The following is a 27,666-nucleotide window of genomic DNA, read 5'->3' on the forward strand; positions in this document are numbered from 1 at the left end:
CTGGCAGGGGTCGGGGAGGAGCGGAGTGGCAGGCCCTGTCTCTGCACCCATTCCCAGGCCGCCTCCGACACAGTGCAGTGTGAACTGGACCAAACGAAACAATCCAACTGCTTCCACCCAAGAGCTTTCTCAAAACCAAACAAAGCACAAACACGGTGGCGTCCGTGTGTCCAGAGTGCCCCCAAGCGGCACAGAAGACAGACCGAAAGGGGAAAGGCGCTCCACACTTGGGTGGTCACCCCGAAAGCCCTCTCCCCGTAACAGAAACCACACTCGCAAGAGGAACACAACAGAATGTACTGTGCCGTCTGGATACATCTGTGTCAGCTGCTGCTTGTGCCTGGGACCACCTGACAGTCACTACCCAGCAGGCCCACCACCCAGGCTGAGGATTGCAATTTCTTCCTGAAATTTAAGAGAACTGAGACTAATTAAGAAACCTCATTTACATTCCTCATTTGCCCATTTCAGAAGACCTGACACGTGGCTGCCTGCTACAGAAATCCCAACAACATTTTAATGAGTCCATGTTTACTCCAGATTAGAGAATCTTTAATTGTTAATAACCATGTTTCAGGTTTTCTGATTATTACATTTATAAACTTAAAACTATTTTCCCTTCCAAACACTAAGTATTCTGAAGCTAGGCAAACCTGAGGTTAGACAATACCTCTACCTGACTGGCTTCGTGAGAAAGCTGACTGTCATTCTGGGAGGTACTAGGCGTCCAGTTGCTACTCCTACAGGCGGGGGCTCTGCCTGCCTCCTCTTGGAAGGAGGTGAGCTGAGCAGAGCTGACAACGACTCTCACCCCAATTATCCGACCCCGTGTGTCATATTCCAAGCTGGACAGGACAACAGGCCGCCAGCTCCGCCTGGTGGAAGAGGCGAAGCCAGAGCCAGCGGCTCACTTCCTGGCAAGCTCCAGCACCTTCGTCACCATGGCCCCGATCCCGTCGTGGATGTGGTGGAGCGCCGTCTCACACATGAAGGCTGGGGTTGTGACCACCTTGTTTTTCTGGTCCACGTGAGCTTCGTGCACAGAAGTTAGGGAAACACTACCCAGTAAGGATGAGGGGAAGTTTTAGGCGCACAGCACGTCCCGGCCACTGCTCCCAGCTGCCCTCAGAACAAGCGTCCCGTCCTTCCCAAGGTGACTGGGGTGTGGGGGGGACATTCTTCCCGGAGGAATCTGCTGGCAGGGCCACTTCTGCACAATCTGTGCGGCTGAACTACACGAGAACGTGACCAGCACGCTCCCAAGAGGAAGAAAGCAGCTTGCACCTCAGCGGACCATGTCGGCCTCATGAAGCTGTTCAGCAGAGTGCCCCTTGGTACCCACAACCCTGAAGGCAGCAGCAGCACCTCCGCTTTTCAGATCAAGAAGACTAAGAGAGTTCACCTGCGTGCCAGCAACAGCAGAGCAGAGGCCAATTCCACCTGGGACCCACCTCCCCACCCAGCTCACGCAGACCCTGGAGGTGACAGAACTGGCCTCGCCCCATCTGCCCTGGACTACACAGAACCCCGGGCCAGCCCGGCTCCTTCCGACCAGCCACGGGTCTGCTGGCTGCTCTGCGCCGGGGGATGGGGGGGGGGGGGGGGGGGGGGGACGACACACACCTAAAACTCACTGCTCATAAAGACACTAAGGATGACAGCCACCTTCAGCACAGGCAGGCGCCCAGAGGTGACGTGGTCATCTCCAGGACATCCTCCAGGTCCAGGTGCAGACCCGGGGCGGGACCCGCCTTTGCCCGAGGCTCTCTACGCCCACGGTGCTTGGCGCAGTTCCTGGCTGGAGACATCGCTTGCCCAGCCACAGAAGAGGGAGACCCCTCGCCACAAGGGTCCCCAGCTGCTGGAAAGGATATGGTCACTCCCTTCACACAGTGCTTGGCACCCATGGCTTTGATGGCTTCCGCGGTCCCGGCATACGGCCACTTGCCACCTTCCTCCTGCTCGTGGCCCACGGTGACCTCGACGCCAGGGAGCACTTTGGCCGCGAGGACAGGAGCGATGCAGCACAAGCTGAAAGGCGAAGGAGACAGGGTCAGGGAGGCGGAACCTCTGCAGCTGAGGGGAGACGTGCAGCCTGGATGGCATCAGCCTGCTCACAGGTCCAGTCTAGGAGGTGGGCAGGAGGCACATGCACAGACCGCCCCCAGGCTCGCACCCTAGGCTGGCACTGGTGGTGCTGCAGGGCTCCAGGACGGCCGCTGTCGGCGGGGACTGTCCTCAGCAGCCTGTCTCCCACTGGGATGAAGGGGTCTAACATAAGCTGCTCTTTTTAGGTTCGCCAGTAACACGGTAGCAAGCAGCACCCATGGGAGCCAGGAGCGGCCTCAAGTTTGCATCCCGCGAATTTGTTCGTAGTGTGTGCACTGTGCTCCTGCCAAGCCGTCTCCCAGTGACCGGCTCCAAAGACGGGAGATGCTCGCGCTCCGGCTCACTGACGCGGACAAACCATGCAGCAGGAGTGAGAAGCAGCCACTGGGACACTTGTGGACACGAAAGTCTGATGAAATCAGGTCTTATAACAGGGTCGCCATCACACGTTTCTGAGCCCCTCCTGGTTGCAGGTATGGCCAGCCTCACCTGTCCGTCAAGACCAAGGACCAGGGGCTGTGCCATGAGCCATGGTTATGCCAATGAGTTTGGGGGTGCAGAGAAGGAGACCCTAGTGTGCGGCCGGCCTCAGGATCCAGGCTCCACAAGGAAGAGAGGGCAGTTGAGGATGACATGGTGGCAGGAACAGTGCGCACAGCAGCAGTGAGAGTGGAAGACAAGGGCTAACTAGCTGAGCAAGGACAGGAGGGCGGATGGCGGCCAGGCAAGGGGCAGGGGTGCTGGGAAAGGATGGTGGTCAGGGAAGGACTGACTGGGGAACATTCTGGAACCTGACAATCACCCCTTCTCCTTCCTGTTAAGTCATCAGGAGAAACTAATGTGACCACAAGACTACAGAATTTTCAGAGCTGGAAGGCACCTGTGAAATCCCTCAGATAAAACGAGGAAACGGGCCAAGTTTTCAAGACCAGCTCAGAGTGGCAGCTCCCAGTTACGAGCCCCAGGCCCTGGCCCAGGCCCCCTGCCCTCCCCACCACTGCCAGTCACCAGAGGCCCTCCTGCCCCCAGGCCTGCTCCTGGGCCAGCAGAACCTACCCGATGGGCTTCCCCGCCTTGTGGAAGTCCTTCAGGACGCGCTCCACGTCTTTGTTGACTTTGCAGTCTTTCCCGTCCACGGCGAATGTGCTCCTACAGTGAGAACAGGGTGCCTTACATCTCAGAGCCCCTGGCTATTTGCCACACTGAGATCTGACATGTGGTTCCATGGATTCCTCAGCAATGGAAATGATTAGCCTGTGGGTGTGCACATGTACACACGTGACTTCTCATTATCACTGTATATTTTTCTGTTTGTTTTGTTTTTAAAGAGAAAACAGTATGGAAAGCGGGAGGAGGGAAGTGGGGCAGTAGAGGTGAGGTGGGAAAAGCAGACCCAGAGCTAGCTGAAGCCTCGGACTGCGAGCCACACCACCTGGTCCTCAGAGGTCTGCACTGGCCTAAAGCCAGTGACAGGTGCTCCACCTGACTAGCAAGGGAAAGGAATGCAAATTAAACAAGACACTGTCTTTTTCTGCAGAGCAGGAATGGCTCAGGGTCTGGAATAGGCGGCCCTCCCAGGTGGTGGGTATGCCCTGCCTGTGCCATCTCTATGGAAGGCAAGTGGGAGAGACCCGTCGAATTTCAAAGTGCACCCTCTTTGCCAAGAGCCACACGCTGGGCTTCCCTGTGTTCCGTCCGTGGGTCCCACTCCTCCATCCTACACACCTGCACGGCGTTGACACAAAGGACTGACGGGGGGTCACTCTCCTGACACGTCAGAATGCATCATTTAAAATATGCACGTCCACTGCACCGCCAACACGCCATTAGAAGAAAAGAGGACTGGACACCACGAGCCCCTACCAAGGTCGGGCCATCCACCCAGTGGGATGTCTGCAGCTGTTAGACTATGAATGGACCAATAAGCCACACAGTTACGAGGCTACCATCTGGTTAGAGTTTTAACACAACCACATATGTGAGTATCTCGGGAAATACACACAAATGCTAGTAACAGTGCTAGGGAGGGGGCCGGGGTCCCACCAGGAGGAACCGAGTGACTTCTGTCACCACTGAACTCGCCTGCTGCCACGTGCTGCACCCAAATGACCACAGCAGCCAGCGCGTAGGAAACCGCTGATGTAGGCGCGGGGCTTTCCTCTGGGAAGGCAGGAAAGCATGGGGCCAGCGGCCAGAAGTGCATGCTGGCCCAAGGTACCCCCCCGCCCGACCCTTTAACACCGAGACACAGGCACACCAAGAACCAGGTGCACCTCCTGTCTGAGCTCCTAAGCCAACCAGGTACGGTGTCAGCCGTGCTGGGGACACGCCCCAGGGGTGGTACTAACGGTCAGAGGTAAGGCCAGCGGTTTGTGAAGCCAGCTCATAATCCTGAGAAAGAAATCCTGGTCCTGTCGCGAGTGACAAGCCTTGCTGACCCAGACAGTTCTCTGCCATCTCCTACCAGGAAGCTCGTCAAGAGGGTGACATGGGGAAGCCACTTGAATGGCTGGTTTTGGGGACAGGGAGTGGGTGTGGGGCAGGGACAGGGCTCCCTCCAGGCAGAAAAGCAGCCTTTTAGGGGCTGGATCTGGAGGCATCAGGAGTGGCCTTGAGCAGAGTCAGACTTTAGGGGACATACCACCTCTGCCCATCACTTCTGGGTGCAGGACGCGCAGACGGACAGAGCCAGCATGGGTGTCAACTGTCCCAACAGCGTGATGGGGGATATTGAGCAAGGACCCTCGCTGAGGCTTGAAGCTTCCCCTGCCCCATCTCCTCTCTCGCTGACTCTGATGACAGGTGAGTACAGGTGAGGGAGTCAGCTCTGAAGATCAGCAAGATGTTCCAACAGGACTCTGGGATAGGCAGCTGGAAATGTGGGTCGGTAGGGGGAGGTTTGCAGTCCAAACATGATGGCAGCCAGGCAACATGTGAGTGCAATTCATGGGGAGAATGGGAAGGGGCCGCAGGAGGGAGGCGGAGACTCCATGAGGAGTACACAAAGGACCACTGGGCCCAGCGATCAGGCCAGACCAACAGCACCCAGAAGTCGCCTAGGAGGGAGCACCTAGGTAGACACCTGCAAAAGGAGGCGTGAACAGCATGGCGGGACCCAAAGGGGGTGGGCCTGGAAGGGCTGTGGGAGAGCAGCACCCCCTCCGTCCAGGAGCCAAGGGGCGAGGAGAGAGCAACAAGAGGAAGTGGTGATTCCTGGAGCGCTACATGGGCAAGCGCCGTCAGCAGAGGGTGGGGAGCACGGCAGCTGCAGAGCCCCAGGAACGACCTAGTCAGTGGAAAGGAATGCCCGGGCTGGCTGCCTGCGGCCACAGTTAGGTGATTTCATCACCGACCCCGGGCTTGGGAAGGAACGTTCTTCTAAGTGACACAGAAAAATGCTCCATCCGGGGCCTATTTGCTGATCTGCTGTTTCCATCAAACGCACAGAGTCAGGGTGTCACACACACTACACTGCGTGTTCACACAGCTGTGACGTGAACCCCCCTGCCCACAACAGGAGACAGGTCCTGGGACAGAGGCCAGTGCAGACAATTTCCATGAAACTCAGAAACAAGGAAGGAGGGAAGAGAAAGAGGACCTGAAACCCCAAGGACGTCATAGTGACGGCCTCCCAGGCTCCCAGCCAGCTGCCATGGCAAAGACCCAAGGGCTCCAGTCAGGACAGTCAGGTGACCAGAAAAAAAAACACTTTTCTGAGCCCCACGGCCCACAGGAGCGTGGACGCCTGCAGGAACAGATACACCTGCAGGAACAGACACACCTGCAGGAACAGACACACCTGCACAGAGGTTAGGTCAGAGAAGTCACACCCACAACAGCAGCCAGGTGCCAGGAGGGCTTGGGAAAGGAGCAGGTCGAGGAAAATTCAAGTCTTGCCAAAATGTGACCTGAGCCCATCCTGCATTGGTTCCGTCAGAGCAGCTACTTGCATTGTTTGGACCCGAGACCTCAGCAGTGGCTCATGTCGCCACCTGGTCCCCATCTACTGCTCCAGGCAAAAAGCACAAGGCCCCAAGCTCAAACACTCACAGGTTTTTGGCAGCTCCAAAGCCCCCAGGAAAGATGGCGGCATCATGGTTGGCTGCACTTAGCTGGGCCAGGTCAGTGATCTTGCCACGGGCGATCCTTGCTGACTCAGCCAGAACGTTCCTGGGAAAGAGCACAAAGAAGCCAAGAAAAGGTTCAGCGCAGACGGGAGAATGGCAGGTAGGAGCCCACAAGACAAGAGGCCGTGTTTTCTCAGCCACGCGGAGCATGCTCACACGTGAATGTCATGTCAGTCCGCAGAAAAGGCAGTTAAAGCTACAGGGACGTAAACATCTGCTGGACCCTTCAGATCAGCACTTCCAGCCCACCCAGGCCATCTGGAGCCTCCTGCATCAGTCAGGGGCCCCCAGGAAGGCAGACCCCAAGTGTCTGAAGCAGACAGCCTTTATGTGGAACTGATGGGCAGGGCGGCGGTGGGGAAGTTAGAGGGCTCCTGCGCCGGGTGAGTGCAGCAACCACAGTGGGAGCCACTGCCACCCTAGGCCAGGGTCCTGGCTAGGACCCACCCGCAGCAGGCAGAGCTGCCGGTTCTTCCCCTGGCCCATCTCCCACTGTCTGACCCCAGCTGGAAGGTGTCGGGAACCACAGCCTCCAGGGGCCATTCCCTGGGGTCCCGGCAGGACAGGAGGGGAGAAGATCTCAAGCACCCGGGGCCGCAGGAACAGAAACACTGCTGGGAGCTACTCAAAGACATGTGGGCCCAGGCAGGCGAGTGAGGCGGCAGACAAACTGAGGCGCACCCCTGTGGTCAGACCAAAGTATGGAGCGCACCCTGCAGTAACTTGCTTTGGTGAGGAATGGAAGGTAAGTATGGACGGTGACATTCCGGCTCGCTGCGTCAGTGCAGACCAGAGGACAAGAGCGTGAAGGAAGGGTGCTCGTTTGAACAGACTGGCCCTGACTGGGCTGAAAGCGCTATGCGTGCAGGTTCTCGGGGAGCTCACAGTCAAGGACGAGAAGGGGAGGACCCACACCTGGTCTCGCTCTCAGACGGCTGCCCCTTGGTGTGGTCAATCACGTGCATCTGAGGGACGTTAGGCGCGAAGATCTGGACCTCAGCCCCGCCACGGCTCAGGTGCACCAGCACCCTGCAAGGGAGGAAATCACACCAGGCTTTGAGACAGGCCCAACCCAGCTTCACCTGTCCACGTGTTTGTAAAGGCAGGATTTTAGCCGAATGCCAGGTATAAATTCCTTGTGTCGTTAATATCCCGCTTGTTTTGCAAAAAGCTGTGGCTGGCTTGCCGAAGACCCAAACACCCACAATTTGAATCCACTGTCACTGAACCAGCCTGCACTGACGAGCCAGTCTCCATGTTCCCTTTACAGACGGAGGTGCAGGGGGCGGGGTGACCTGCTGGTGTCACAGTCTGGGTGTTTGGGTTCCCAGGCTGCTGTGGGGTGTCGTCCTCCCACAGGCCAACTGATGTGGGTCTCAAAAGGCTTAGGGGGGTCTCGAGTGGGTAAGTTTAAGTCCAGATGTCCCCCAACTTTGCTGTCACGGAGGTGGGAGACACGGAGACATGCAGGTCTCCCAGAGGGCTGCTCTATGCCAGGCAGGTGGTAACTCACCCATCAGTCCCGGACCCGGTGCTGTCACTGTGCCCCTTTGGGAGGACGCATGACCCAGCAGAGCCGGGACTGCCCTGGTACTCGCTCGGGCTCTGCTGCTCTTGCAACTTCCTGGACACGCCACGTACAGCTCCTGGCACGTGCTGGGAGGTTTCAAGCTGTGCCCCGCTACTCGTGCTTTCTCCACTCTAGTTCCCCCACCAGGAAACTCTCCTGGCCCTGTGCCACCCACCTCCGCACACTAAATTTCACTCCTTCTCCAGCGCCAACACCGGCACACACCGGCAACCCGGGGAGGGGAGGGCTCTGAGGACACGCACAGCCAGCAGCCCCAGGCTCCTAACTCAGCAACAACCGACAGGTTACAGCCAGGAGTGCAGCGGTGATGGAAACCCGCTGACACGGGGAAAACAGCTCCAAAACTCAGGCACCTGATCCCAATGTTTGTAACACGTGGGCGTTCAAACCACTAGAGCAGTGGTTCTCAACCTTGGCTGCACATTAGAATCACCTGGGAATCTTTTTAAAATCCGGATTTGCCCAAAAATCAGTCTTTTAAAGATCCAGGTGATTCTAATGTGCAGCCACGGCTGAGAACCACTGCCCTAGAAGGATGTCACAGGTGATGCTGAAGCAGCTCATGTTGTGTCTCGCATTTTGCACGTGTAATTTAGAACGTCCCCCCCTGCGCCTCCCTGTGTCTTGTCAATCACTCCTGCCTTAACAAAGGGTAAAGGTTTCTCCGATTGATCGGGTCGGGAGAAGACAACCCTCCCCAGGGCACTGTCCGGGGGGCTTACGCCGAGGCCTCGTGGAGCTCCGTGCCGTCGTAGACTCCGCACCCGGACAGCACCTGCGGGGGAGCGCGGGTCACGGGAGTCCACGCGGGGTGGCCCACGTGGGGGTGGGGGAGGGAGAGGGTGTTTCGGGTCGGGGACGGGGCGGGGGTAGCCCGACCTCGGCGGCCCGCCCCACGTCCCCGCGGGCGCTCACTCACCAGCGCGACCCTGGCCCCCGGCCGCGGCGCGGAGCCGTGGAAGGCCGCGCGCGGGGCGGGCACTGGCCCAGTGAGCAGCAGCGGCCGCAGACCGGGCACCGGCGCGAACGTAGAGGCCGCCGCCGCCACCAGCCGGGGTGCCAACAGGGCCCTGACCGCCGCCATGGCCGCGCGGGGTCAGAGGGTCAGACCGCGGAGGAGACCCGCGCGGGAACCCGCTCAGTGGCGCCTGCGCAGTCGCCCTCTCCCCACCCCGTCAGTGAGGGACGGCGGAAGGGACCGCGCATGCGCAGCCACAGAGTTTCGCCTTGGCAAGAGCGGCGGTGGGAGGGGCTGCGCCTGCGCAGTCGCCGGACAGTGCTGCGGCTCGCCCCGAGGGAAGTGGGGCGTTTGTCCCTGGTCCCGCGTCGCTCGCGGAGCCGTCCGGTCCTAGACCTTCGACCCTCGCTGGTCTCCTCCAGCCCCGCCCCGCGCCCCCAGCTCCGGCGGGTTCAGGCCGACCCCGCGGTGTGTCCCGGGCCGCTGTGGAATAGCCCGTGTCAGCTCACCCCTAAAAGCGATTCCTGAGCAGCGATCAGCGTTCAGACGTGGGGCTCCAGGGTCATGCTGTTTGCGTCGGGGTCCGAATGCAGCCCCAGCCCGCGCGCGGCTCCTTCAGTTTGCCCCCACGTGGTCTTTCCCTGTGCGCCCCCAGCACAGCCTGTGCTCGCGCCCCCTGTAAACCGCAGGCCCCCCTGGAGGCGCCCCTCTCGCTAGGATAGCCCCAGGCGGCCGTGGCGCGTCCTTTAATCCAGAGCCCTGGATGCTCAGTGTGCCATGGCCCTTGCACTAATCATTGCAAAATGGGGACATGCTCATTCTTCCGGGAACATAAAGCACACCAAGTTATGCAGGAGCCGGTTGGCATACAAACGCCTGGATAGACGCTTTATCTTCCCCCTTGATTTGAAGTTTCAAACTAACACAGATTTTTAAAAGATTATTTGAGAGGTCGCAGGTGAGCAACAGGCTGGGGCTGCAGACACAACCCAGGGCTGTTGCTTCTGGGCCCCACCTGCTGAGCTTCGCCTTCCATTCCTGTTACCTCCATGCGGGTTTGCTCAGCTGTACTTCCCTGTGCACACGTGAAGCTTACGGAAAAGCTCAGGTGAAGAGGGAATACATTTGTCCAGCCTGCCCGCGTTACAGGTGGGGAAGATGTAGAACAAACACACCCAGTGACCGGGCTGAGCTCTGCCAGCCTAAGCATATGCACTGTGGGTGAGCAGAGGGTTAGAGGCCACGAGCAGGCATGGGCCGGCCATGGAGGGCGTTCCCGTTGGATGGTGGTGGTGGCAGATACTGGAGCACCAGGTGTCATATGCACTACCCCCACCTGTCCAGGCAGGCCTCACATGAGCCTCAGGAGGTGGGCAGGTATCCACTTTGAGGAGCACAGGAGAGCCGGGCTGTCCAGTGACTTGTAGGCCGCACCTGATAAGCGACGAGGTGGGGCCCAGGACACCATCCCGCACTCTTGGGAAAGTACTGCACCTGAGGCTGTTGCTACCAGCGAGGGGGACCCAGCACCTGGCTGTGGTGAAGCTGGTCCAAGCTACTCTCGGACGCCTCCCAAGGGACACGCAGGGCAGAGCTGGCACAGCAGGTCTCTGAGCTCCTCAGGAGGCCCGTCTGGTCCTTCTCCAAGGTCAGATCAAGCAGCTGCTCTCTGCCCAGACCCTATGGGAGGATTATGGGGTAGGCAGCCTAGGCTGGGGGCCATGAAGGCTGGGTGTGGCGGGCGGTCCACCTGTCCTGCTCACCTGTTCCCCTGGCATGGAGGTGCCAGTGGGTGGGCGGCCCTGACCCCCCTGCATGACAATTACACTCATGATACATTATAAACATTTTAATTCAGAGTTTAGACTTAATCCATATTTACATTTTAGAAAATGCCATCTTTTTCATCCCTAAATGTACCATTAACACTTATTAAAAATATAAATAACTTTCATACAAAGTTCACGAGTCTATAAATATGAACCTATTTGCCTCTCGAAAAGGCATTTGCAATAGAGACACTCAGCACTTTCTTGTTCATACCATCAGGTCCTGGGCCCTGTGTGCCAAGCCCGTGCTGACCAGGGACCGGTCAGCTCGCTCTGATGCTTCGTTCTTGCACAAAGAGCGAGTCCTCAGTGATGGTTCCACAGCTCCCGATGGCCCTCCACTCACTTCCTGGGACCAGACAACTGTGGTTCTCTTTCTTCTACGGCCTTAACCGAAATGAGCAGGGCTGCAAGGCGCCGGCTTTACATCAACAGTGTATCCCCGTCGTCCCCATCCCCATGTCCTCCACCGAGCAGGTGCAGACTGTCCTCATCTTCAGACGCATCTGCTTCCTGCTCACTTCCCAGCGGCTCCGAGGGGCGTTTCATGCCCCGCTGCTTGGAAACTGCCAGAGCGTACTGAATGTTATAGCGGTTCCAGTCGCAGCTGTGAAAGTGCGGGGGTCGCGTTAGTGAAAGCAGGAGTGACTTCTATTTTGCCAGAAACGCGGGTTCACCAGCACCCACCACCCTCTCTGTGACCCTGACGATACCCAGCCATATGGTATGTTTTGTCCCCGAATGAGATGACACTGGGAGCAGACCCTGCTGTGGTCCAGCTGGCGATGATACAACCCCCACCCAGCCCACCGACGCTGGCAAAACGTACAGTTTGGAAACATCGTCCAAGTGCCGCTGGATGCTCTTCTGAAGGAACTGAACTGCCGGCAGCAGCTTCCCTGCTCTGGAAAGGAGACTTCCCTCAGCTCCGCAGCTATGAAAGGCCCCCCCTTCGTGGTGTATGGGCGTCTGAAGGCCTCACGTCACACCACACACGCATGCAAAGCCCTCACCTCATGCTGTGCATCCACGTCAAGACCAATTCACGCCATGCTTGCATGTAAAGTTTCCCCTTTTATATGCAAAGATCAGCTGTGACAGGAGTCACAGACGAATGAGCAGGTCAGCACATCATACCTGGACTTCAGCTTCTGTCCATGCGCCATGAGCAATTTCTGAGTCCATATGAGGTAGAATTCCAGATGGCGAGACACTTCAAAGGATGAAGCCAAAAACTCAAGCACTTTCTCCACGTACAACTCGGGGAGGGAGGAGCTGATAACGTCAACTGTAAGAGAGAAGGAAACCCACACTGACTCTGCCAAGAACTCAGACCAGGAGAAAAGCCGATTACAGCTTAGGCCCTTTCTGTACGTGCACAGAACCCGAGAGCCCCGACCAGCAGCTGTGGGTGCAGGGTCCTGGCAGCTCCCCGCCCCCTCACCCCCCTACCCCGCCCCAGCCGGGCCTGGCGCTCACTCTCATCCCAGGGCACCGACTCCAGGGTCTCCTGCAGCAGCTTCTTCTCGTTGAGCCGGACGGCCATCAGGATGGCCCTGGTGAAGTCCCTCTGGCGCAGTGCTGCCCGGATCCGCCCAGGGGTGACGCTGGTGTCCAGCTCAAAGGGGTCAAAGAGCATCTGGGTGTCCAGAGAGTAGATGAGGAGCCCCTCAGTGGTGGTGGCTGCCCAACAGCGCCCTGCGAAATGAAGCAGTCACACGGCTCCTAGACCCTTATGCGCAAGTTTCCTCACTCACTTTAAGGAGCAGGCACTGAACACAGTGCGCGGGCCCAGAGGCAGCAGCACAGGAAGGAGCACGGGGATGTCTTCCTCTGGCTCCTGCCCCGGCCGCCAGGCCCTCTGGGAGGAGCACCCGGTCACTGGGCCAGCCGTCCTCCCGCACCGTGCAGTGGCAGCAGACACATAGGTGCTCCCGCCTTGTTCACACTGGCAGGCCTGGCAGAATTGCCTGGCAAGGGCAGCAGATACTTCCAACTTTGCAGGCCATGTGGTCTCTGCAGCAATGTCTCAACTCCACCACATGCCCAGACAAAAGGGCAAACGAACTGGCATGGCTGGTCTGTGAAAGTTCAACTTAAAAACCAGGTGGCCACCAGACCTGCCTCTCGGCCGTGGTCGGCACCCCTGGCTCACAGTGGTACCATGCCAGGCGCTGCTCTGCACCTTACTGTCCTTGTCACCACTCCACGCTGGAGAGTGTCAGCTATCAGCTAGCAAAGACAAGCCCACCACAACCCTGTCATGTTCTGGTCTGCACACTGCACACACATAATGGCCCCAGGCCCTGGGGGTACTGACCCCTCCCCACAGCTGCCAGAGGCGGTCTGCTAGACACTCTTGGGGGGAGGGGGCAGGGTAGAGGAGCAAGATACTTGATGGTAGACGAGGAGGCGGCCTCCAGCATGGTCCCAATTGGCACATGTGGAGGGTGCTCAGAGCAGGTGCCTGCCTCCCTGTCCCCAAGCCCAGCCTGTCTGAGGTCACAGCTTTCATAGCCAACCTCCAGAGAGGACAAAGATGACCATGCCTAATGCACGGGGGACAGTGCAGCTCCGACAGAGCTAGTCGGAAACTGAGACCAGCACTGTCCCTGGGAGCAGAGGCTTTGTGCAGTGTGGGTCCATGCCGGACCCCACGCCTTCCAGCACCAACAATGCACTGCTGGGCTCACCTGTGGGAGAGAAGCGGAGCGAAGTCACCCTGATTTCGGGTTTGAAGTGACGCGAGCTCATGTCACCTGGAAATCAAAGGAACCACTCAGTTACAGGGCAACATATCCCTCATCAGGTGAGACACTTCACTGGCCCGGGTGGCAGTCCTGTCCCTGGCCCTCCAGCCCTATTCGCAGCTGTGGCAGGCGAGCCCTGAGGTGGCACCTCAGGCCTGCACGAACCAGCAGTGTGCATGTGGACTGGCCGGCCAACCACTCACTAGTTCCGGGAAGAGGCGGGCTGGTTCCGCCTCCACCTGTCCATCAGCCGGGAACTTGGAGCCGCGCACAAGCCGCACGACTACACCAGGCAGGTCTGAGTGGAGGCCCATCCTTCCTGGGTATTGCCACATGAATCCTTTCAGGCACATTGTTTTCAAATTTGCTTTGTAAAGGGCAACACATTCCATAGTAGGAAACTCCACAACTCAAAGGTGACCTGGGAAAAGTCTGTCTCCTCACTGCTCAGCCCTCGGCTGCCCGGAGCCCTTCCTGGAGGGCTGCGTTCCATGTGTGCCCCACCCCGCAAGACACTGCTGGGAGCACTCAACCTTGGGTGACCGACGTTTGGAGCCAGGTCCTTGCGGGTCTACAGACCCCTGGTCTGTCTACACTCAGTGCCAACAGCAACACCCCCCGGAGTGGTGACAATCAAAGCGCCCGGGCAGGTAGAGCCACACTCAGCCGGAGGGTCTGGAGGACGTGGTCAGCGCAGGCCTGTTGCCACCTGGTTCAGAGAAGTGAGTGTACTGTGCTCTGTGGTGCATGGAGCTGCTCTAGAACCGGCATCGGCTCATTTGATCCTCTCCGTCACCCAGCCAGCTAAGGTGCCCTCGCTCCCCAAGTGCAGGGCGGGCCTCGGGGGCCGGAGTGGGCATAAGCCAGGGTCAGAACGAACCGGGCCCAGGCCAGCTGCTGCAATATCATGCGACATATGGGCTTTCTGGCAGATAGATGTCCCTTCTCGATGGGACCCAAGTCTGCTGCCCTGTCCCTGTGAGGCACATGTCCCCCTCGGGCCTCCTAGACTCCCCAACACTGAAGTCCTTTGGCCCATATGGGGGGCGAGGCCCAGAGATGAGGAGGACGCAGCTGTGCAGGAGTCATAGGGATCTCCCCGCAGCCCGGCCTCCAGCAGACACACGTGCACGGTGAGTTTTCAGACATGAACCACGGCAGCAATGCCAAGGGAGTAAAACTGCTGCTGCCCAGGACAAGCAGGGCGGCCTGCTGTGGCAGAGTCCACGGGGACATGAAGGACCCTCTGCTCACCTTTCCTTACGCCGGGCAACGGAATCGCGACTCCGTTCTCCTCCCCGGCATCTTGATCAATTAGCGCCAGGTTGCCAAACTCTGTCATTTTCCTTCGGTTCAAAAATTCCTACAAGAGTAAAACCCAGGTATCTCCGTAAGAGGTGGGGGAGGGGAGCACGCCTCCCCCCCTTTGCTGTGTGTGTAACACTTAAGGAAACCCAGCCCTGTCTAGGGCATGCACAGGACACAAGGCCCCTGAGGAGAGACAGCAACAAGCCAGTTTCACGGCAGGACCTCCCTCAGGGCCTAGTTCTGCTGGGCAGGAGTCCCTGCTGCCACAAGGGGGCTGGATTCTCTAACTCAACCTTCAGAGGATCCCCAGGGGTCTCTGTGAGGGGGATGAGCACGGGGGTCTGCTCCCTCAGACTGCCAGGCCCATCCTGGCCATCCCGTGCCCTCACCCCACAGCCCAGCCCCGCTCCAAGCCGGGTCCTGAGAAGCCCGCAGAGCTGTGCTGTGGAGCGCCGGCTGCTCGCTCACCTCCATGGCGTCCAGCGACAGGTTGCAAGAGATCTCAAACTTCTTCCTGAGAATCTGCTCCCTGACGTGGTAGATGCACACGAACTTGGACATCCCTCCTGCCAGGACACTCTGGCCGTCCGCGGAGTAGCACAGAGTGGTGAAGGCCCTGCAGCGCAGGGGACTCGGACTTAGTCACCACTCGGGGACTGCGACGTGTGGTCCTCCCACCATGTTCCCCAGCAGCCTCCTCGGCTCACTGCCTAGACACCCACACGACCCTAACCCTGCACCCACGGACCCTAACCCTGCACCCACGGACCCTAACCCTGCACCCACGGACCCTAACCCTGCACCCACAGGACCCTAACCCTGCACCCACAGGACCCTAACCCTGCACCCACAGGACCCTAACCCTGCACCCACAGGACCCTAACCCTGCACCCACGGACCCTAACCCTGCACCCACAGGACCCTAACCCTGCACCCACAGGACCCTAACCCTGCACCCACAGGACCCTAACCCTGCACCCACAGGACCCTAACCCTGCACCCACGGACCCTAACCCTGCACCCACAGGACCCTAACCCTGCACCCCCGGACCCTAACCCTGCACCCACAGGACCCTAACCCTGCACCCACAGGACCCTAACCCTGCACCCACAGGACCCTAACCCTGCACCCACGGACCCTAACCCTGCACCCACGGACCCTAACCCTGCACCCACAGGACCCTAACCCTGCACCCACAGGACCCTAACCCTGCACCCACAGGTCCCTAACCCTGCACCCACAGGTCCCTAACCCTGCACCCACAGGACACTAACCCTGCACCCACAGGACCCTAACCCTGCACCCACAGGACCCTAACCCTGCACGCACAGCACACTAACCCTGCACCCACACGACTCTAACCCTGCACCCACAGGACCCTAACCCTGCACGCACAGCACACTAACCCTGCAGTCCCGTTCCCCTCAGTGTCGGGCATGGGCTGCAGCCTCCTGGGAGGCACAACCTCAACACAAAAGGACCATGTGGTTCAAATCAGGTCGTGTCCTTGTGAAGTCAGAAGGAAACAGATGTTTTCAAAATTAAAAACCTCTATGCTTCAAAGGACATCATCAAGAAAGTGAAGACAACCCCAAGAATAGGAAAAATATTTGCAAATCATTATCTGATAAGTCTCTCATTGTATCTTGAATACATGCATTCTTACAATTCAAGTGAGAAAGACTCATTGATGCCAATTAAAATGGGCCAATGCTCTGGAGACACATTTATCCAAAGCTGACGATCCAACCCAACCCACCCATGAAAAGATGCTCAACAATATCAGTCCTCAGAGAAATGCAAATCAAAACCACGAGTTTTGCCATCTGGTGCGGAGAAGTGCGCGTGCTGTCCTCTGTGGTGAACATGTCCTCAAACTGCAGCACCTCACACCAGAGCGGCTGCGATGTAAAACGTCAACAGCACCGTGTTGGTGAGGGTGTGGGGGAATCGGAACGCTCCCACATGGCTGGGGGGCAAGGGACATGGTGCCGAGTCTTTGGAAAACCATCCGGCAGTTCCTCAGAAATGAGTGTCACCCCAAGACACCCAGCATCTCCATGGCGAGGGCCGAACAGGTATCCACACCAACCAGCCCCGAGTGCTCAGAGCAGCGCCGCTCACACAGCCTAAGTGGGGGACACTGCGATCTAACCCACACAGAACCCCAACACAGGCTCAGTGCCCCTCTGGGGGATGAGGGGCAGAGTCCCCTCGGATGAGCAGGCTCCTGGGCTCCGGGCACACGGCCCGGGTGAAAGACACCCTGCCCCCAGCATGGCACTCACTTCCCCTTGGCCGAGTGCTTGGCGGTGATCTTGTCCAGCTCCTTCCTGCCTGTCTTGAGGTCGTGCCTGCCCTCGATGGAGCCCGTCTGCACGGCATTCTCAGGGTCCCAGAAGGTGATCTGTGCGTTCAGCGTGGCCACAGCCAGCTCTGCACCGTCGGGTCGATAGGTCACAGCCAGAGCTGAAGAGAGATGGAGAATCAGAGCCTGAGGAAGATCCAGGCTCCAGCAGACGGGCCCCACCCTCGCTGTCCTCATTACCAGCTCCCTGAGGGATGGGCCTGGGCGGGGTGGGGATGGGGACACACAATCTCCCTGAGATGCTCCACCCCAGGAGGAAGGGCCAGGCCTCAGCACCAACAGCTCACAACCACAGCTACACGTGCAGACAGGGCCCCAGTGCAGTGGGGAAAAGGGGTCCAGACTTGGCCATAGTTGGTACAGGGAGGACTAAGCAGGACCAGCCTGGTTGGGAGGGCACAGGGGAGTCACACAGAGGTCACGGCAAAGGTTGCTCTGATGGGACTGCAGGACAGACTAGAAACAGACTACCTGGGGATGGAGGTCAGTGTGGAGGCCACATAAAGATACCAGAGGCCGGCTAGTAAGAGACTGAACCAGAGGCAGGTGGTGGGCAGGAAGCAGAGAAGCCCCCAGCAACCCGGAGTTGGCAGATGTGTTCTATGCAGGCCAGACAGCACAGTCTAGTCCAGGGGTGGGCAAACTTTTTGACTCGAGGGCCACAATGGGTTCTTAAACTGGACCGGAGGGCCGGAACAAAAGCATGGATGGAGTGTTTGTGTGAACTAATATAAATTCAAAGTAAACATCATTACATAAAAGGGTATGGTCTTTTTTTTTTTTTTTAGTTTTATTCATTTAAAACGGGCCGGATCTGGCCCGCAGGCCGTAGTTTGCCCACGGCTGGTCTAGTCTCTGCTGTGACCAATCAACTCCGCTGCCGCAGGGAAAGCAGCCACAGATGAGACGTCCACACTCCGCTGGCTGTACACGGGGGCAACTTCATGCACAAGCACAGGTGGTGGGACTCGGGGTGGCAGAGTCCACCCAGCCTGCCGTGGGGCCCCTGCACCTACTGCTTTTGGTGGACAAGGGTTAACCTACCAGCCAGGGCAGAAGTGGCAGGAATCTGCAGCCGGGGCCCGCTCACTCTCTTAGGGGGGAGCCCAGTGCAAAGTGACACGACTGGGCTGCCAACCCTGACGGCTGTGGGGCCCGTGGGAGTCCTGGGCTTACATCCACACACAGCTGAGCCGGGCAGGACCAGCACTGAGACCAGGCCTTCCCACCCTGGGCCACGACTTCCGCCCGCTCACCCCACGTGCAGCTCACCATCGGAGGTCAGAGCCAGCGTCTCGGTGGTCCTCCAGCTGTCCACCATGTCCCACAGGCGCACTGTCTTATCCCAGGAGGCGCTGGCCAGGATCGACTTCATCGGGTTGAAACACAGACCGCTGATGGGCCCCTCGTGGCCGGACAGGACCTACGACAGTTCATAAAGGAGGCTGAGAGATGAGCGTGGCGGGTGGGTCCACGCCGGACAAGGGAGCACCGATGCTGTGGCTGCTGAGACGCGGCCCTTCTGAGTGCTCACGGCTGTGGGGTGAGGAAAGCGGGAGGCGAGGCCAGAAACCTGGAGTCAACAGTGACCCCTGCCCCTCCTGCACCTGTGCCCCACACCCGCCCCTCCTGAGCGCAGCTCCTGGGACGAGCGGCCTTACCTCCAGCAGCCTGCCTGTCTGCATGGACCAGATAAAGATCTCGAAGGAGTCCTGCGCCCCGGCACAGACGATCTCCCCGCTGGAGTCCACCGCCACGCAGGAGAACTGGGTGGGCCTCGGGGACGTGAAGGTGCGGAAGTTCCGGTACCTGCCGCGAAGAGAGAGGCCCAGCTGACGTCGCCCGCCGAGGCCCCTGCCGCCCGTGTGTTCTGGGGCCTGAATGCTGTGGCTCCATCCCGAGCCTTTGTCCACACCACAGGCTGCCCGACAATCCCAGAACCCTCAGCCTCACTCTCACAGCCCAACAGAGGAACAGCCTGCTTTGAGCCAGAGACTGAGCAGAAAAGTCACCTGTGAAGGTCAAAGGCCCGCACAGTGCCGTCCATGGAAGAGGTCACAATGACGTAGCCAGTGGCAGTGAAGGTCACGCCGGTGACGCCGCTCGAGTGCTCCGTAAAAGTGATGAAGCAGAAGCCACTGAGGGTGTTCCACACCTTGACCTGTGTGGGGAGTGAAGAGCCGTGTTTGGGCTCACTCTCTCACACACACATGCACGCACAAATCCCGTGTGGACACCGCCTGCCCCTCACCTCCTCCCATGAGGGAGGGCCGGGGGATTGTAGGGGGCCGTGTCACCCTGGGAAGTGCAGCGTCAGATGGTGGTTGGTAGCACCAAAGACCCCTCAGCCAAGTAGCTACACGTGTGGGAGCCCAAGCTCAAATCAGGGAAAGACACCTGAACCCACTCCATTCAGATCCGGGTAAGTTCATAAATGCCTTTTCCTGGGCCCAGATGAGGCGAGTGGGCCTGCAAGCCCTGGGCTGAACCCCGCAGCTGGGGCCTGGCCCAGGGCCTCGGTGACCCACATGCCCACCTGAGGACAGGGGCAGGACCCCACAGCTCCTCCCACCGGGCCACGCTCCCTCCCCGCTGACCAGCCCACCTTGCCGTCATCCCCGCCGGTCACGATGTACTGCCCGTCAGGCGAGTACGCCAGGGACACCATGCTGTTGAAGTGGCCCTGCTGCTTGAGCACGTAGGACTCGCTCTGCCACTCCCACACCAGCAGCTGGCCCAGACCTGAGGGCACAGGGGGGCTGAGGACCTGACCCAACCCCTGCCCCGTGGGCAGACGAAGGCACCGACTGCTCGTGAGATTGGGGGGGGGGGGGGCAGGGGGGTATCTGGCCCTGGCTCACGCTGGCACCCTGAGTGCCTATCCCACTCTGAGGCAGGTGCCGCCATCACCCTCCACCTGCGTGAGGGGACCCAGCGCAGACACACCCACCTCCTGAGTCCCCAGGGTGCAGAGTGGCCCCATACTCAGCCCGCCAGAGAAACCCGTTCTGGAAGTTTCACTGACTGCTCCTTCACCGGAGCCACCGCTGCCCCCTCTGCTCACAGCGTCTCCCAGTCCCCGGAGGGTCCGGGACCGAGGTGGGACCACAGGCAGGTGTCCCAGAGCAGAAGCTCCTTATTCTCACACCATCGGGCAGGAAGACGCACCTGAGCAGCCCAAGGCGATCCAGTCCCCGGAGCTGTTGATGGCGACAGACTCGATCCTCTGATCTGAGATGCTGAGCAGAAAGCAGGACTCCGTGAGTACAGCGCCTCCTGTCCCCACCCTCGGGGGCCAGCTTGCCATCGGAGACCACAGCCGGCCCCTCCGGCCTACACACTTCCTACCCACTCTCTCTCAGAGTCAACAACCCAATGCAAAAGCCCTGGCAGCCCGAGCGCTGCCCTGCCTTCCAGTCCCTGAAGGTGCATGGTTTCGTGGAGCAGGCATTTTAACTTCCTCTATGTTCCGAAGATACAGGACAGAAGGGGGGAAAGCCGAGACCCACACGTGGAACCAAAGCCCAGGGAAGGGAACATCTGCCTCCCCTCCACTCCTCCGAGCACCCGGCCAGGACGGAGATGAAGCCAGGTGTCCTGGGAAGCCGCCCGTGCGGCCACCAGGCCTGGGGCCACTGCAGGGCCGAGACCAGGGCAGGCACAGCATGGCCTCACTGGTCCCCGCCACTAGCCCCTCAGACCTGCAAGTGCATAAGCCACGCCCACCAGAAAGCAGAGGCACCCACCTCAGGGAGTGGATGAGGTTGAACTCCGGGAGCTCGTGAAGGTGGAAGATTCCAGAAGCAAAACCAGTGACCAAGAGATGGATCTTCTTGTGATAAGCTGCAGCTGTCAGATTGTTAAAATCTCCTTCTTTGTTGAAAAAGTACCTAAGTACAGGGGACAGCAGAGTTGGAAGGACCAGAGAGCCTGGCTGGTCTCACAGCCCCGCCTGGGACGGGAGGCCAGAGCGCCCGCTCCATGTGGGCCCTCGGGAAACCGGCCCTCACTGTCCTGCCTCGAGTCCCCTATTCCCTCCCGCCCTCAGCTCTCCATTCCGAGCCTCCCTGCGCCTGGGACCCAAGGAGCCTCTTAGCTGGTGCCCGAGCCTGGACTCCCCATGACGGGCCTACGATGAGCATCTGTTCTGTGCCTCTGGGTCCTCGCCCCGTAACACCCCCCCCCATCCCCACCCCCCGCCAGGGACCTTTCTGAGGCAAGAGCCCACTCCGGCCCGAGAGGGTACGAGGCCCCCCCCCCCGGCCCCCCTCGGTGGACGGGAGACCTACTTGGCCAGCCGGGAGTACTTCACTTTGCCCTGCTGCTCTTCCGAGGCCGGCGTGGCTTTCCCGCGGATGGTGGTCTCCCGCTCCTCCTCCTCCTCCTCCTCCTCCTCCTCCCTCTGCAGCAGGTCTGCCTTCCAACCCGTGGGGGCTTTCAGCCTCAGGCCCTCAGGGGGGGTGTCACACTGCCACACACACAGGGCTCCGTCCTGGCTGAGCGTGTAGAGCTGCAAGTGGAGCACACAGGTGGGCATTGGTCACCCTGACCCCAGGCCCACACCATCCACAGGCAGCTTGACAAGAACCCTGTTTACCTGTCCCACAAAGCCTCCCCCACGCACCAGAGAGATGACTCCTAACGGGCAGCCAACAGCCACCCATGACTCCCCAACTGACCTGGGAGGAAGCAGGGGAGGGGGCACCTACATCGACAGGGGCGTGACCCGAGACTGTGGGGCTAGGGGTCTGGGTTCAGGGACATACGTCTAGGCTGTTGGATTCAAAGAAGCACGCCACGATGGCGTCCTTGTGTCCGCCCAGAGCGTAGTAGATGAGGTTGTCCCAGCGCTCGGCCCCAAACACCCACGTGGACATGTCTTTGCTCCCGACCGCAAAGCACCTGGAAAGAGGAAATGGCTCATCCCCAGGGCTCCCAGCTGAGCACTGCCCCAAGCACAGCGGAGACACCCCAGGGCAGCGGTTCTCAACCTGTGGGTCGCGATCCCTTTGGCAGTTGAACGACCCTTTCACAGGGGTCACCTAAGACCATCCGTCATATCAGATATTTACATGACAATTCATAACAGTAGCAACATTACGGTTATGAAGTAGCAACGAAAATAATTTTATGGTTGGGTCACAACATGAGGAACTGTATTTAAAGGGCCAGAAGGTTGAGAACCATTGCCCCAGGGTGACTAGCAGGGACAGGTCAGGGTGTTGGCTACATCCATCTGTGTGTCTCCTGGAGCCTTGGTGGACACGTGTCACTGCTATTCCTCGAAAAGTAGGCCCTCACAGGCTCAGCCAGAGAAGTCCCAAGAGCTGATCACAGAGCCCATTGGGTGTTGCTTGGGGAGTCAGCTCAAGCCTCCCTGAAACCGCCCCGCCCCCGTACCCCCCAAGATCCCAATTGGGGCAAACTCTGCTTATGGCAATGACAGAGCCAGACGCAGGTGCCTCTTAAGGTCTGGTCTCGAGGCTCCCCACCCTTCCCCCATAGACCTGTCCCCCAGGAACATGAGACTGCTGTCTCCCACAACATGCTGCCTGGGGACTGTGTCCCCGCTCCCCCGCCCTCCACTGAGGCCAACTGGTCCGATGTACAAAGCAGCAGCCACCGCCAGACTTCGTCTCTCCCTGAACGCAGAACGACAGGCAGCTGAGAAAAAGCCAGCCACTCTCAGGTGCCTTCTGGGATGGTTAGGAATGGCGGCCATGAAAGGATGGGCCACAGCCACTCTGGCACCCAGGCTGAGAAATGCTTGCCAGCTCGCCCACCGACCACGGCTCCCGAGGCCTGTGCTGGCATGAACCTGGCCAGTGCGCTGGGTTACAGCTTCCCTCGCCAGGGTGGACCCTGCTCTCCGGTTTCAGTGACCAATGCCAAGCAGCGTGGATCTAACTCCAACCAGGCGCCCTCCCTCACCCAGCCCCACACAGGGCTCAGGAGGCCATTTCAGAACGAAACAGGCGTGACAACAGTCACCCGGCGCTCTTTCTCGAATAAGAGGCTGGTTACAGGCATCCTTTCCGGCCCCCCAGCCTCCCCGGCCCCCCCACCCAGGCCTCACCGGGAATCATCTGTCCAGTCAATGTGTGTGGTCTCATCGTATGGCCCAAAGTAGGTTTTGTCCAGGACAAAGGCGTTGAACTCTCTCTTCTTCCCAGGGGCGTGGTACATCTGAGCAATGTTGCCTTTCGTGATGACGAACTTCCTGTGGCAGAAACGGGAGTCCCGGTAGTTATCCACATTCAACACCAGGCAGACCTGAGGCCGGCTCGGGCCCTGGGAGCACAGACCACCTGCTCCGAGGTTAGTCTCCGACGAGGCACCTGGGGGCCGGCCTCACTGTGGGGACCCAGGGGAGGGAGGGCTGGCGGACGGCCAGGGAGGCTGCCACACCGCTGCCCTGAGCAGATCCCCCGCAGGCGCTCCCTCCCACCAGCCCAGTCGCCAAAGCCCTGGGAGGAACACAGAGGAAGATACTGGCCCTGCTGACAGGCAGGACCTCGGATGCTGGCTAGGGGGCTTCTCAGTGTGGACGTGAGGCTCACAGCTGAGCCCAGAGCCGTCCCTTCCCCGGCACATCCTGGTCAGCCCAGGTCTGAGCAGCCTGGGAACAAGCCCCCTTCCCCTCGGGCCTTGAACCTGGCCCCACACAGCCTCCTCACGACGACTTCGAAGCTGGTGGCTCCTTCACAGCCCCACGGTCTGGAGGCCGTGTGCCCACCAGCCCAGAGCAGGCGGAGCCTGGACCCGGCGGGATCACTGGGTTCAGGAACTGTCTGAGCTGCCAACACAAGGCACAGCACCGGCTCCCACGGGGACTCCTGAGTGGAAAAAGCCCTCCAGGTCTGCACCAGCCAGCTCCAGCCCTCGACAGTGCCGGTCCTGAGCCGGGAGGCCCTTACCTGCCATCGGGGGAGAAGGAGACACTGTGCACGGAGCCCTTGAAGTGGAAGCGGTGGAGCACGGACCTGCAGACCAGGCTGACCAGCAGCGCGTTGCCCCCTGCAGGAAGGAAGGGAGTGGCCACCGTGACACCTGACCTGCAGCTGAACTGTGGGCTCCCAGCACGTGAAGCCCAGCCCCGCTTCGATGCCAAGGACTACGCCCACCACTCCACACTCCCCACACCCGGGTCCCAGTGTGTGGGCCTATAACCCCAACAGGACCTGGAGTCGGCTTTGTGTCACCCTGATGCCCACACCTGCCCCCCGCCCCCAACCTGTGCCATCCGTCACCACCCTGCACCACTGTCTCCTATCTCTTGGTCACTGGTGGTTACCTTCATCGACGATGATGGCGAGTCGGCCATCTGGGGACAGCCCCACACACTTGACATTGTACCGGGTGGTCAGGGGCAGGGTGTTGGACTTGTTGCTGAGAGACAAAAACCAGAGCCGTGAAGGTGGCCTCACGCTGTCAGACGGGGAGGCCGGGACCACCAGGTCACCCGCCCCACGACACACCCCTCGTGTCCCCGGGACCAGAGCTCACCGCGAACCCTCGCTCCTCACTAAAGGGAGAGGAAGACACCCCTGGAGAACACTTGCCACAGCATATTAAACACCTAAAATGTGGCCTTTTTAAGGTCAGTTTTGCTTCCAGGACTGTACCTCCAAACCCCACACATGTATAAAGTCAGAAGACTGGAAACAAGAGAGACTAACAGGGGAGATTAACCACAAAGACAGCACATCCACGTAAACTGTTTTTACAGAAACTGCACAAAAATGGAAAAACAAGTAATGTCAAAGACAAATAACCACTGTGTTAGATTCTAATTTTGTTTTTATTTTATTTCCTAATTTTTCTTCAGTGAGTGTTTGACAGCTACTTTAGAGAGCCCCCCTCAGATGTCACTGAAACAAAACAGTGACAGTAACGACCATGCCAGCAGCCAGCCCTGGTCACACCCCGCGCAGGCATTGCTCTTGGGCGCTACAGCAAAGGCGAACGCTTGTACTGCTGTCCCGTCCTACAGACAGGGGCACTGAGGCCTTCAGACCGGGGGGGAACCCAGGCAACCTCTGCAACAAGAGGACCTTGCCCAGCCCGCCCATGCAGGGTCCTTGCCTTAAGGACGAAACAGAAGCACTGCGCTGACCGGGCAGGAGTCCAGGGCGGCTTCCACGCCCTCGTACCCTTTCCCAGTTTAGCCCAGTGACACGCGATTGGTACCTTGAAGGTAACAACCTAGATACATGGGGTGTAGCTGAGGCACTAGAATGAAGAAACTGGGACTCCTCCGGCCAGTTCCACTGCGGACCCATCCACTCCATGTAATCCGGTGGCCTCCGCCTCAGGCTGCCTGAGTTAACAGGTGCACTATTAAGAGGACGTTAAGGAAAACACCGCTGATTTTTACATGCAGAACTATAATGACTGCTGCTGCTAACATGACTTTGGTGTTATGCACTTCATACTTTGTTTTTTAATCCTCACCAGAGGATATTTTTTCCACTGATATTTACAGAGAGGGGAAGGGAGGGAGGGAGGGGGAAGAGACAGACAGAGACAGACACACACTGAGCAGCTGCCTCCTAATGTGTCCCAACAGGGGCTGGGGATCGAGCCTGCAACCCAGGTACATGCTCTTGACCAGGATCCGAACCCAAGACCCTTCGGTGCATGAGCCGATACTCCAACCACTGAGCCACACTGTCCAGGGGTTACGAACTTACTTTTTAAGGTCAAATACAGTGACTCTGTTTCCCACAGGACTGATCACAGAATTTCCATCACATGTAAAATTTAAGTTTCCACGCCGATAGACTGTCCCCAGCAAATTTGAAAACTGGAAAGAAAACAAAGTTGTCTTCATACAAAGAAAACACAGAATCTCAACTCCAGAAAAGGGCTAAGTGACAAAACTGATCAAGAAGACGGTGCAGGGCCCCCACAAGGTCCCCGGTCATCCCGGGGTCCCTCCAGTCACCCCCTGGGACACTTACTGGGCACCTACGCAGCCAGCCCTGAGCCAGAGAGAGGAAGAAGTGAGCCCAAACCCTAGGGGCCCGAGCTCCCACGGAGGTGGCTGAGGGTACCATGAGCACTGGGGAAGCCTCCACAGACGGGAGGTATCTGCCAGGAGGAGGAGAGAACAGGGCCCTCGTTTCAGGAGAAAAGCTGCAACAATGGAATGGCATCCACCCCAAGTGCACTTTGGGTCCAAGGCTTCCTGAGCACAGGAGGAGCCTGCCAGCATCCTATTTATTAACTCATTCATTATCCAATCATCAAACGTGAGTGTTGCCTGGAGTTATCTCTGTGCGCAGGGCCTCTGCCCTCAAGGCCCTCACGGTCTACGTGCAGCAGGCAGGGCGAAGGAGGCACCATTAGACAAGGGGGGAGGCGCAGACAGCAAACCCCAGCAGTGGGAGAGGAAGGGGCATTTCAGGGAGGGGCTCTTGGAGGGGCCGCCTGGGCTGGAACCTGGACGAAGACCGGGCAGGACCCATTGGGAGCAATAGGCCAGCAGGGCCGAGAACCTCGGGGAGCCCACGGGCCTGGTCATCCAAGGTATAATATATTTTATTGATTTTTACAGAGAGGAAGGGAGAGGGATAGAGAGTTAGAAACATCGATCAGCCGCCTCCTGCACACCCCCCCACTGGGGATGTGCCCTTGACCGGAATCGAACCCGGGACCCTTCAGTCCGCAGGCCGAAGCTCTATCCACTGAACCAAACCGGCTTTGGCCCAATTCCTACTTTTTGACAACCACTCCAATGACCACGGAGGCAAGAGGGGAAACAGGGAAGCCGCTTAGGCTTCTGGGATACTCCACACAGAAGGTGAGGGTGTCCCAACCCGGGAGGTAATGCCAGGAATGGAGACGCCCCTGCACGTCGTCCGGATACGGGAGGGGGCAGGGCAGCGAAGCCCTTCGGGGTTTGGGTCACAGAGGAGTGTTGGGTAAGACAAGGGTCTCCAAGTCTGGGGGTTCTTGCTAAAAGCTGCTCTGGATACATGCTCACGTGCAGCACAGTATTTTGCACGTGAGCTTTACCAGAACCACAACGGGCAAGTTTAGCTCACTGTGAAGAAGGAAGCAACATATGATCAGCCGGTGTACATGAACAACAGCTTCCCCTGCCTCCTTTATGTCGCAAGTGAAAATGCGATCAGCGGTCAATGGTCCTGAGCCGCGGAGGAAGAGGACCGGAGTGACGTGGGTGGGCTGGGCAACAGGTCATGGACGCCTGCGCCTGCACCCCTCCCCGTCCACGGGGCTCGGGGAACCGGGATTTCAGCTCCGGGCCGGCCTACCCGCCCCACATCGCCGCCCACGGCCCGGCCCGCCTTCCTTCCCGGTCCAGGACGCTGCGGCGCTGGGAGTCCTCGCGGCCCGACTCCCTCGGGTTACGCTGGAGACGGTGCTGCCGGACGCCGAGCCCACCCCGGCCTGGGCCGCTGGCCCCCACGCCGCAGGCCTCGGGCACCGACACCCCCGCCTCCGCTTCCCCCGGCAGCCGACCAGCGTTCATGCTCACCCGGTACGCGAACTTCATCGCGGCCGCCGCACGTGTGCCGCCACAGTCTCGTTGCCCCGCCCGCCGGCTTGCGACAAGTTCCGGGCCGGACCGCGGCCCCGCGCCACAGCGCCCCCAGCGG

The 27,666-nt window shown here is 59.2% G+C and overlaps 2 protein-coding genes across 6 annotated transcripts; both read right to left on the bottom strand.

Annotated features, from left to right (window-relative positions):
- Positions 1–514: 514 nt before the first annotated feature.
- GATD3A (glutamine amidotransferase like class 1 domain containing 3A) lies at positions 515–9,021 on the bottom strand. Of its 2 annotated transcripts, XM_036350291.1 has the most exons (7): positions 8,747–9,020; positions 8,550–8,602; positions 7,152–7,265; positions 6,160–6,279; positions 3,166–3,258; positions 1,875–2,031; positions 515–1,036 (listed from the first exon to the last, which is right to left on the bottom strand). In XM_036350291.1, exons 1-7 carry the CDS (start codon positions 8,909–8,911, stop codon positions 908–910), a joined length of 831 nt encoding a protein of 276 aa, XP_036206184.1. In that variant the 5' UTR covers positions 8,912–9,020; the 3' UTR covers positions 515–907. The 2 variants fall into 2 exon arrangements, with proteins under 2 accessions (XP_036206184.1, XP_036206185.1); XM_036350292.1 differs by lacking the exon at positions 3,166–3,258 and having other exon boundaries at positions 8,747–9,021.
- A 1,598-nt stretch (positions 9,022–10,619) lies between these two features.
- On the bottom strand, positions 10,620–27,629 carry PWP2 (PWP2 small subunit processome component). 4 transcript variants are annotated; one of them, XM_036351402.1, is made up of 21 exons: positions 27,546–27,629; positions 25,735–25,847; positions 24,336–24,430; positions 23,959–24,058; positions 23,118–23,261; positions 21,808–21,943; positions 21,331–21,551; positions 20,788–20,931; positions 20,210–20,280; positions 19,647–19,783; positions 19,054–19,202; positions 18,703–18,850; positions 18,314–18,464; positions 16,962–17,142; positions 15,141–15,288; positions 14,619–14,727; positions 13,308–13,373; positions 12,094–12,312; positions 11,752–11,902; positions 11,444–11,518; positions 10,620–11,221 (listed from the first exon to the last, which is right to left on the bottom strand). In XM_036351402.1, exons 1-21 carry the CDS (start codon positions 27,561–27,563, stop codon positions 11,038–11,040), a joined length of 2,760 nt encoding a protein of 919 aa, XP_036207295.1. In that variant the 5' UTR covers positions 27,564–27,629; the 3' UTR covers positions 10,620–11,037. The 4 variants fall into 4 exon arrangements, 3 of the variants coding, with proteins under 3 accessions (XP_036207295.1, XP_036207294.1, XP_036207296.1); XM_036351401.1 differs by having other exon boundaries at positions 11,444–11,548; XR_004974234.1 differs by having other exon boundaries at positions 11,154–11,221; positions 11,628–11,902.
- Between the last annotated feature and the right edge of the window lie 37 nt (positions 27,630–27,666).

Source organism: Myotis myotis, unplaced genomic scaffold (assembly GCF_014108235.1).
Source record: "Myotis myotis isolate mMyoMyo1 unplaced genomic scaffold, mMyoMyo1.p scaffold_m19_p_2, whole genome shotgun sequence".
Taxonomy (NCBI): Eukaryota; Metazoa; Chordata; class Mammalia; order Chiroptera; family Vespertilionidae; genus Myotis; species Myotis myotis.

What these genes read in the sequence shown, in the direction of transcription:
- GATD3A (XM_036350291.1), bottom strand. Translation starts at nt 8,911, where the DNA reads ATGGCGGCGGTCAGGGCCCTGTTGGCACCCCGGCTGGTGGCGGCGGCG. An exon ending in TTTGGAGCTGCCAAAAACCT is followed by an intron (nt 3,259 to 6,159) that starts GTGAGTGTTTGA and finishes TTCTCACTGTAG; the next exon opens with GAGCACATTCGCCGTGGACG. An exon ending in ACTGTGTGAAGGGAGTGACC is followed by an intron (nt 1,037 to 1,874) that starts ATATCCTTTCCA and finishes ACTTCTGTGCAC; the next exon opens with GAAGCTCACGTGGACCAGAA.
- PWP2 (XM_036351401.1), bottom strand. An exon ending in GGACAGAAGCTGAAGTCCAG is followed by an intron (nt 11,549 to 11,751) that starts GTATGATGTGCT and finishes GGCCTTTCATAG; the next exon opens with CTGCGGAGCTGAGGGAAGTC. An exon ending in TTGGACGATGTTTCCAAACT is followed by an intron (nt 11,222 to 11,443) that starts GTACGTTTTGCC and finishes GCACTTTCACAG; the next exon opens with CTGCGACTGGAACCGCTATA.